Raw genomic sequence first — 10,839 nt, 5'->3', positions numbered from 1 at the left:
TGGGTATAGCACCCAGGTAAGGACAATCTCAGACACCTCAGAGGAAAATGGAAAAAAGCACCAGACTTCCTCTGGGCAATAGATTTCCAAGCCAAGTCTGAAAATCCCTCCTTTGACCATTCAGGCACTAGAATTTTTTCCTTCTAACCTGGTTTTGCCTTCTTCAAGTTCTGCTTTGTACACTGACTTACCAGGGCTGAAAAATTCTCCGAGGAGTAAAATCATAGTCACGAATGAGCATGGCACAGAAGCGACGTCACTGGATGACCTTACTGGCTATGTCTACATCTGGTTGCCCAAGCTTCTCTTTTTTGCTATTACACCTGCAGCAGAGACAGACAGAGATACCATGAGAGCCTTAACCTCTACTTTGCATGGCGAGGTGATCTTCATCTGAGTCCAGCTGTGAGGCACAAAACAAATCTAAACAAGTATCTGACTCAGCAGCTAAACTGAAACAGCATCAGCTTTGAGGAGGAAGTTGGCAGTACCACTTAGAAGTCCGTGGATGGCTTCCAACTACCCTCTTCTCCACTCACTCTAATTATTTATCCCTGATCCCTAAATAGACTGCTTCAGGATTACTTAAAAGAAATGTACATTTCTATAGCTCCTTTTTCTCTCCCTTTCCAATTCACTTTTTCAACCTTAGACGAAACTCTACAAAGCCTGTCCAGCCCTTTCATCTGAACTACATCCTCCATAAAAACATTTAGTCTTAACCCACATATGAAGCTTGTCTCTGTTTTTATTAAACCTAACTGTGGCTTCTTTTTATTTTCCTAGCAGAAGTCTCACTATGTAGCGTCCTCGAGCTGCTGCTTTATGAATATATCTAAAAGGCAGCAATATTTCCTGTCCTGAACTTTTTACTCCAGTCCTAGTATTTATGGTTAATGAGGCTGCAGGAGATCAATGGGCCATCTGATCTGCAGTGATGCTGGGTTAGTGCCAAAGGCTTCTGCAAGTGTGTTCAAATGAAAAATCAGTTTCTCAATCCAAGTGTATCCAAAATACTTCTTTTAATTTTGTGTAAATTCACAAATGATACAATATTGAAGTGTTGGGTTTAGGGCTTTTTTTTTAGGGGGTGGTTTTTCTTTTTTTGAACATATTGTACAATCAGGTTAGGTCAGTGGTTTACATCAAGGCACAGCACACTGTATAATACATATATGCCTTGCCCGGCAGCAGTTTTTTATAATCCCCAAGATGTGGCAGTAGTGCCAGGATTAGTAGCAGGGATCACATATAAGCTGGAAGATAAATAAATAATAGATGCTCTCACATTTTATTTGAAATAGAGTTGCATATAAAAAGAATATACAATAATTTAACTTTAATAACTAGATTCTCTTGTACTATACATAACAGAAGTGTTTTCATTTGTATTAAATAAAACATTTTCAATATTAGGATGCAAAATTAATCTTCTGTCTGGCTGTCTTGGTTGATGGAGAAGAGCTGCTTTCGTTAGGAAATTAAAGTTGAACTTTCAGTTTCATGGCAACCTGAAAGAAACAAATCCAGAGTTAAGATATACTGATAATGAAATGTTACTGCTAAATAATCAAATAATTCCAATCTAACTGTTGAATTTAGTTAATGCACTGCAAAGCTAATTATCTAAGCAGAGCAGCTACAAAAGCTCCTCTTCACAGTCTAAACATGCTACTCTTACATTTGTAACATCCTTTTTTATAGTATTACTTGATCTGCTGTCTCAGAGATTGTCCCTGCAAGTCTGTTATTCATCCAACAAACCTAAAATTCTGCTAATGCCACAGGCTGCTTGCACTGCAGATTTGGTTTATCACAATGTATTTACCATATTCACATTATCATTCAGCTTTTTATATTTGAACACTTCTTCTCCGCCTGCCAAAGGCCTTGGATCCCACGTTGGTTGGTACAAAGTTGTTCTTGCCCACTCCTCCTGACCTGCTGAGGAAGTCTGCCAGACGGTGGGTCACGCAGGTTGCTGTGTTGCATGCCCTCTTCTGTGCTGTGACACTGCTTTTCAAAAGGAAAATACAGTTACTTTCTCAAGTATCTACTCTGTGTACAACGAAACATCACTGTGGGATGCTATGCCTAGATTTTTCTATAGAAGAAAAGGTAGACTTGCTATGCAGCAAGCATTTGCAACTTGTGTACATGGCTTACAAGCTCTAAAAGATGTATCTTTATGCTTTTCTTAGTGTCAGTCTCAGATTACAAGAGGTGGCTGACGTCCTTCCTTTCTTGAGCAATTGGACTGTAGACAAAGCCAAGCCAAGCCAGATTTTTAGCCACACCTGAGCCAATGCCCACCTCCAGCAAGTTGTTATGACCTACTGAGAAGTGCTGAGGAGGTTTAGGTCTAGAGCATTTAACTAATACCTACATCCTCCAAAAGCTCAGACCTGCAGGTTTTTCATAGTGCTGCTGTGGGACAGTGACAGACACTGACCTTCAATTTCCCTTCAACACCTCTGCTCCATAATGCCCAGAAAAACACATTAAATCCTCACATCACTGATGACAAAAAGAAGCTTTGTCAGCATCTCTGGTAAACCTGTATCTGCACAAGAGCTGACCAGCTGCTTCCAGAGCTGACCCACACAAACATACTGCTTCCATGTGTTTAATGGGAATGTGGGAGCCCCTTGTTTCTGGAGTTAGACCTCTGTCTACAACAGCACTTTACCATGGGAGTAATTCATAGTAGCTAATAATTTTGCTAAATGGGGGACTAAGGCATTCACACACTCCCTGCTTGACAAATTTTCTACTAAAGCAATGACTTTTTCTTGCAGTGGGAGGGTTTTTCCTCAGCTAAGCACTACAAAACAATTTATTAATGCTAACAGTGAATACTGTTCACTACATCAATGCCAATTTCTTGGAACAAGCCTCTTGAATACAAGATAGATGCAGCGCTGCAACAGAAGAACTGTAAAGAAATCCAGTCTTGTTTCTTAATTTGCAATTCACCTACACTACATTGTTTTGAATTAATAAAAATATTTTAAACATGCCTCAGTTTTAAAGATACTTGTGTGAAGACTTATTGTAAAGTAAGAACGAAGAAGAAAAAGAACGCAAAAGTCTTACCTGGAAATGTTCAGTACCCAGTTTTAATCAGGATTACACTTCTAGTTTGAACAAATTTGCATGAGCCCTTCTTGATTCCTCTGCATTTCAAGATCCTTACTAGCATGCCTCATTATATCAGTACTTCTGAATGTACATGTGTGATTTCAATTTCTAAGTTCTTTCAGCTCTTCTAGGATTACTGGCATTACCTCTCTTGAACACTAAGATAACTTGTAGAATTTTTGTACCCTTATCTAGAAATTTCACATTCTAAAACAAATTATTAAACCAAGCAGATCTAATCCTTATAGAAAAATAGGTTTATTGAACAAGTGCATGGGCAAGCACAAAAGAAGTCTACTTGTACATTTAGCAGCCAGAAATTAATAACCTTGTTTAGATTTACTTTTTTCTTAATCAAGGTCTAAGAAAATCATTTGAAATGTCAAGGGAGTGCTGTTCATTGGGTTTTTATTTATGCTTTCCCTAGACTGGTATGCTCTGTCTTCCTAACATTAGGTCTGTCTCAAACATTCTCTGTCGAAAACAGAATCTAAATAACATAGCAAAGTTAGCAAAGTTAGATCCACATGCATCAGGTTAAAAAAAGGGAGGAGGGGAGAAATAAGCATATCTAGTTGTTTCCTAGGGTTCCCCATAGTTTGCATAGCGTTCGTGTTCCAGGTCACTCAGCACATTTCGCTTCTTGCCAGGAGTTCCAGCCCCGACGTCAGTGCGAGGGTAAGTTTGCAATTTGTGCAGTTCTTGAGACAGTTTGCCCAGCACACAAGTACTCAGACTGGCACAGCGTTTGGAAATAGGTCTATCCAGGCTGCAGGGGGGGAAAAAAAAACATGCCCAAAGGAAGAGGAATCTCAAACATGCATGTTCATGCAGTTCTTCCCTACATAAACATCTAAAAGTTAGGAAACTTAAAAAATAACCAAAACCAAACCCCTGACATCACATTCCATGCAAGAAGGTTCATACAAATGCAGTCAGAAGGACAACGCTGTTTTTCAATGAATTCAACTTTGTTGCAAAGCAAGTTCATTAGCCTTCTGGATGCTCAGTCAGAGGTCAGGAAGTTTTTCTGCCTGTGCATTCAGCATGCTGTTCAGTCTCATACATCACCACCATGCTTTGCAATACAAATCTTGTTAGGGTAATGCAAATGCTCTCGCATGCCTTTGGTCTAGGGGGAGAGCAGCGCTGCGTGCATTAGGAGGAACATGTCCTCTCTGCCAGGGACTTTCCATGCCTTACAACAGCATGCACTTTCACGACAGAGAATCCAAGAGCAACTGAATGGCCACTAGCACTCCCACTAGGAAGACATACCTTTTGCTGCCATGTTTTAATATAACCCACTCACTCAAGCTCAAACAGCCCTCCATTTTCAGTTGTAAGAGACAAATAGAAGCAGGTTAACTAGGTGGAAGCCATTCTTATGATACCAACATTGGGATGTCTCTGTAGTTTCATCCTTTATCAGTGAGGTGACCCCAGTTAGCCATAACCCCAAGAAAATTAAGATTCTTGACCTGCAGAAAGGTGTGCTCAAATGGCTTTTTGCTGAATACTGAACATATAATATTCCCCTATTGCCCTTCTGTCACCCCAAGACTGCAGTCCTTACCTGTTCCCCTCAGAGGCTTGCTCCAGCTCTTCTGCTGTCATCTGTATGAACTCTTTCACCAGTGCATTTAATAACCTCCGAGCCTCATAATCACTGAGCGTCACTCGATCTGTTATGGACTCCAAGCCAGGTCTAGGCAGAGGCAAGGAAAGCGGGGTGAAAAAAAAAAACAGACTGCTGCAGAGGGCCACACACAGGAGAGGGGTTTGGCATGCATCACTGCATGTCATTGGCAGTGTCTTTCACTGGTGTGACTACACAAGCCATCCTCATGCACGGCACTAGGTGGTTTATATATGCAATAAAAAGCCACAGTGTCAAAAAATCTCATCAGAAGTATCCAGCTTTCTCATCCACTGTAGTCTGTTTTCCTCCTAGATCTCTGAAGAACATTAAGTATTTCCACAGCATTCAGATACAGGACTCAGCAACAGGACCAGCTTCTTACCTGACTGGGGCTGCCTGGAAACTGTCCATCTGGCACACAACCAAGGCATAAACAGCAAGGAAAGATGAAATCTTCAGCATAACCATGATTTCCTCTCTACAACAAAGAGGTACATCAAGCAATGGCTGTTGTCCAATGTTCTCATTCCTATAAGCTCTACTAAAGAGGTCACCGTTTCCTAGCCACAAGTAGCACAAATACTACCATTTTTTTTCTTTTAATATTGCCTTTCCATTACTTCTGATGATTGTTATTATGCTTTGGGTTTCTCAGAATTAAAGATAAAATTTAATACTGGCAGAGGGGATAAAAATGCAGCTTTTCAGAGCCGCAGCTCTGCACAGCTATCTGCATCCACCTTAATGCAGACTTTGCCTTAGACTGGTGGAAAACACGTTCCTCTAACTACTGCACACAATGTCAGAGCCAGTGTGTCTGACACAAACAGGCACAATTCTGGGATACAAGTCACAAGGAAAAATATTTTTAAGAACGAAATGCCATTGCTAGCACTTCACCTCAAACTGCCTGATTCTTGGCAGCTAGTACCCTAACACCCCAGGTCAGATTACACTAGAGGAAGTCAGTGGTTACATTTCAATAAATATTTCTACTGTGAAAACAGAAAAAGGGGAAGTTAAAAGTCATAAGCGCACAATCCATGAAGAAAACATCTGTAACCGAAACTCTCTGCTTTGAGAAATGATTGTTTCTGTCAAAGACACGAATGAGCACATCATTAACTACCACATCACTTCAGCTTTGCCAGCTCCCACTTCTCCATGCGGCTCACCAGAACAACCAGACACTTCCCAAAGGACGCTCCGCTCCCCGCGGGTGCCCCCTGGATGGTGCCCAGCAACGGCAGAACACCCGGCATGGGAGAGGGCTTTGCACCGAGAGAGGTGCCGCATGGCTGTGGGACTTTCCACGCCGTGTCGCGGGAGCAGGAGGAGAGACCCCGAGTTCTAACTTTGCCCCCATCTTCCCCGCACAGGCGTGTGTCCACGGGTAAGCCAGGCCCCGCTCAAAGCTCTGCACCCCGGTAGCTGGACGGAGGGACCGGCCGCGCGCAGGTAGCCGGGAGGCGGCGCAGTGCTTACCGGCGGTGCGGGACAGTACGGAGCGAAAAGGTGCCGGTGTCCGCGGTACCGCGCACTGCCCGCCGCCGCCGCTTTATACCTGCCGCTGCCGCTGCCTGCGTGGGCGCCCGCGCGGGGCCGCCAGCCAATCGCCACCTCGGCCGCCCGAGGAGGCCCCGTCCGTCATTGGCCGCCGAAGCCCGACTCGGCGCTGACGTCATACCCCACTCCGTGAGCGTCCCATTCACAAAAAAATCCCAGTGTGGGGCGCGGCGTGGTGCTGCGGGGCGGGGACCCTATTCACACTGCGCTGCACGGCACGGCCCCGCTTCCCCGGACTGCTCACGCGTGGCGACCTCTGCAGCAGAGGGTCCGCATTGCAGAGCGGGGCCGCTCCCTCCCCGGGATTCCCACCCCCGAGGCCGCGCTCCCCTCCCGCCCGGTGGTACCCTGCCGTCCCTCCCTGCGCTCCAACAGCGGCTGAGTTTGGGCGAGCGGGAGTTTCGTGGAGACGGGGACGGATGGAGTGTTTGTGGGGCAGGGGCACTGAGTACGTTAAGTGCCCACGGCCACTACCTCCCCCGACGGGGCACTGCTGACCCCCGTCCGAAGGGCTCAGCCCAGGTTCCCCCCTCGTTTCCCCGATAGGGGAAGGGGCACCATCGGCCAGCATCCCGTCATTCCTCTCCGGAGCGACGGACCCGGGGTACCTGCCAGCAGCCCACACTCAGCCCTGTGTGCTGCCGGGTGGGCGCACCGCCTGCACCGCGACTGGTCCGCGACATAGATCCGCGGTCCAAAATGAAGCCATCAGCATCACCATCATCATTAACATCATCACCGTCACCACCGTCACCACCATCACACAACTCTAAGGGCAGGTGCAGCGCCTTTCCGCGCACGGAAGAGGCACCCAAGAAGGGGCGGGGAGGGGGGGGGGCGGGAGCACAGAGGGGGAGCGGGGATTACCGGGCGGCTGCATGCATCACCAGTGGAGGGCCCTTTGTCACGGCCCGGCAGAGCTGCACCTGCCCGCACAGGATGTTTGCCCCGGCGCACAAGTATCCGCCCGGCGGGGGGAGGAGGGGAGGGCGGAGAGGGAGCGGCGGGGACAGTGCCCAGGGGGATGCGACGCGACACGGGGGTGGGAGAAAACGGCTGCCCGCCGGAGCGGGCGTGGGGAGGGGGTGGGGAAGTGGGCCAGGCGGACTGCTCTGCAGCGACTGGGCACGGAAAGCCTATCCACCGTCCCCCGAGAGCCGGGGACTGGGAGCGCCTTTCCTGCGCGCCACAAGTAGCAGTGTGTTTGCCGAGGACGGTGGCACCAGCAGGCACCGGCACTGCGTGCCGCCGTGGTAGAAGGAATGCCGAAGCGCTATGCCCCGGCGGTCCCGAAGTGGAGGCGCTAACCGTAGCCGGTACTCTAGGCGCGGCTCCGCCCGCTGTCGCCTCTGCCTCGCTGTGGGCCTTCCCCGTTCCCAGCGGCGGCGTCACCGTCCCTGGCAGCGGTGAGTGAGTGCTACCCGCGCCGCGCTGCCGCCGCGCCCGGCGGCGACACTGCAGCGAGCGTAGCCCCACTCACATTGCGCGGCCGCACAGTGGGGCAGGTGCTGAGCACAGCTCGATCACGCCTGTCGGTCTGTGAAACGGCTGCAGGAGCTTTGCTGGGGATCTGCCGGCCTTTCCTTGTTTGCGTCTGCAGAAGGCGGTGGCACGAGCTGCTCCCGAGGGCTGGAATCGTGCGTTACACCGGGAGGTGAATAAAGTTGAGGGGGGGGGGGACCGCGGGAGGGGTACTGCTTGGTTTTATTTGTCAAGTTTAAGGAACGCAAACATGCTGAAAAGCCTCGGCGAGCTGCTGATCATCCGCTGATGTTTTTTTCATCTTCCCATCGCTGCCCGCATCCTCTCAGTCTCCCGCAGCTCTTCAGCCCCCTTCCTGCCCAGCACGGGGGCTGCGCAGCTTCTCCCCACTCGTTTTGCAGAACGACGATTGCAAACCCTTTCCTTTTGTGGAGGGGCTGGGTTCCGGGTTTTTTTGTTTTGTTTTGTTTTTCAGATAACAAGTAGCGGGATTTACTTTTTTTCACACACGTCTGCGTAGCTCCTCAGGAGCTGCAGCTCTGGGGGGTCTCGCCCGCAGTGCTTGGCATGCAGAGACAGGTCGGTCCTAGCTCCACCACCCGGAATTCCCGAGGAAATGCCCGCAGAAGTGTGGGCTCATCCCGGCAGAGAAGTGCCTGGCGCCGGGGCTCCCCCCTGCCCACTCCCATCGCTGGCTAAACGAGCACCGCTCGTCCGCCCTGCCGGGGAGGGATCCTCCTCCCCCCGCACAGACAAGTTTTAAAATTCGTTTTAAATAGCAGTTCCACTGCACATGTGCTCAGAACGGGGATCCCCCGGGAGAAAGAGTTTAAATATTTGATTTTTAAATCTCTTCCGTTTCTCCGACACCTATTCTGATTTTTAAGCCGTTTTTCAGAGGCTGCATTTCCAAACATTGGGCAGCCCAAAGAAACGGCTCAGCAATACTCTTGCTGTTTTAACGTGTCCTGTACAGACTCAGCAACAGAAGAGGAGGAACTTAAATGACCGGGCTTCCAGTCAGACATTTCTGTCTCTGCTGGACCTTTCCTCTTTCTATGCTAACGATTAATCGTTTGCATGTCCTTTAGGGATTTATTTAACCCTTGTCCACACAGCATATTCCTTTTTTTAACCATAAAAGTTCAGATGACTCTGCTGTAATCGTGTATTTCAATTCTTTAAGGAGGTAAAAGTTAAATTTCATCTTGTGGTTGATTCCACTGGGTTCAAGCTCTTCTCTTGGCAGAGCAGCACATTCTCGGGCAGGAGCCCGAGGGATGCAGTGATTGCAGCAGTGCAGGTGCCAACGTTTCTACTTTAGGCTCTCACAGGAAGAACCATAAATTCAAAGCAACAGGTATGAATGCCAATAGATCTGCTTTTGTGCATGTATAGATGAAATAGTACTTTGGCAAGCACTTTGGCTGCTCCTTGCCAGAGCTAATGGAGGGACTCCCAGCTGGAACACTTGTCCCATTTTTTCCCCTCAGCTACACGTCATCTGCTCCCACCAGATATATTTTCTTTTTTCAAACCTCTCTTCTCTTATACATAAGATGGAGAAGAAAGTTTACCCAGTAAAAAAAATACACTCCAAATATCAGTTTGTCTGGTTTCAAAGCTGTAAGAAAGATACAGGATTTTCACAAGATAATGGTCTCTTGTTCAGTGACTGCTCTTGAGAAAGTGGAACTGCTATTGAATTAATTATTGAGAAATCTCTGAATCAGCCTGGAAGCAAATTGTCTTCCAAACTGCTTTTAACAAGCTCCCAGACTGATGTACAAAAGACATTTTGATAGAAGATCATTGATGCATTGGTTTAATCTCACTGAAACGCTCCTATGGAGCTTTTTTTTTCCTCAGTAGGTTTTGCAGTGGTTTCCCTGTACACATTCAAAACCCGTTGTGGAATTATCTAAAGCAAAATAAGCCACACCGTCCTGCCAGGGTTTGCTTGGCAAGGCAGAAGGAGCAGACTGCAAAGAAACCTCCTATGTCTCTGTCATCTTCTGACCACCTGCAGGTTCACAGAGACTCCAGCCATCCGAGGCTGCCTAGCAACATGCTCCCACCCTCTGACAACTGGCAAAGCTCAGCCATGCTCCAGGCAGACCCAGTTCTGTTATAGGCTGCACTTCCATTAGGCTGTCAAGGGGAATCCCGCAAGAGGAACTCCCGGCTCACCAAATAAAGGCAGGGTTAGACTTGCAGCATGACCAAGGCAGCTCCAGAGGTGAATTATGGAGGAAAATCTCACTCTGAAAATACTTCAAAATCGGCACCTGTTGCCACTTCAGTTTTATGCACTCTGCAGGTAAGATAAGAGTTGAACAAACTCCTTATCTGGAAAACAACCTCAGAACCTTGTTAAGCAATAGCACAGTTATAAAACTTCGATTTGATTGCTTGCTCAAGTGCTATGCTACTATCTTACATGTCACTAGAGCATGTCAGCAAAAATATGGTGAGAGACTATTCCCTGTGTTCTGAAGTTAATCCCATGATTGTTCTTTACAGGATTTAAGGATGGAAGATCTCATATCATCACTTCATGCTTTGTCTGATAGTACTGCAGTCTGATTAAGTCTCAGTGTAACTCAGTACTTTTCTCAGCCCCTTCCAGGACCGTTCTGTCCTGGCACTGTTAGATACCACATCCCTGTACGTTCCTGCTGTTCCAGTACTGTTCTCCAGGTGAGGAGGGCCAGGTGCAATTGTTTCTCAGCTGGCTGTTTAACTGTTTGACTCCTGACAAGAGGAACTCATGCAAGGGCTAAATCTGGGACCAGAATATGTCTCTCTCACTGCTGGTAAATAGTACATGAATAACAAAGACTCTAACAACATAGTATTTGCTAATCTACTTACAGCAGAGTTCCTGGTAGCCAACAGCCATATAAGACTGTCAATTAAAAATACATATTTCTAAGTTTATGCATAAGATTGACCTAAGTATACTCTGAAAGAGCCACCAAATAATATATATCAAAGCTATTTCTGAA

General features: G+C 47.2%; 1 protein-coding gene across 1 annotated transcript; it reads right to left on the bottom strand.

Moving 5' to 3' along the window:
• Positions 1-3,723: 3,723 nt before the first annotated feature.
• Positions 3,724-5,254, bottom strand: CALCA (calcitonin related polypeptide alpha). Its single transcript, XM_054390594.1, has 3 exons — positions 5,166-5,254; positions 4,718-4,849; positions 3,724-3,910 (listed from the first exon to the last, which is right to left on the bottom strand). Exons 1-3 carry the CDS (start codon positions 5,249-5,251, stop codon positions 3,724-3,726), a joined length of 405 nt encoding a protein of 134 aa, XP_054246569.1. The 5' UTR covers positions 5,252-5,254.
• Positions 5,255-10,839: the final 5,585 nt, after the last annotated feature.

Source organism: Indicator indicator, chromosome 21 (assembly GCF_027791375.1).
Source record: "Indicator indicator isolate 239-I01 chromosome 21, UM_Iind_1.1, whole genome shotgun sequence".
NCBI lineage: Eukaryota > Metazoa > Chordata > Aves > Piciformes > Indicatoridae > Indicator > Indicator indicator.
The sequence above is the reverse complement of the archived record's forward strand: the minus strand, read 5'-3'. Positions and strand labels throughout refer to the sequence as shown.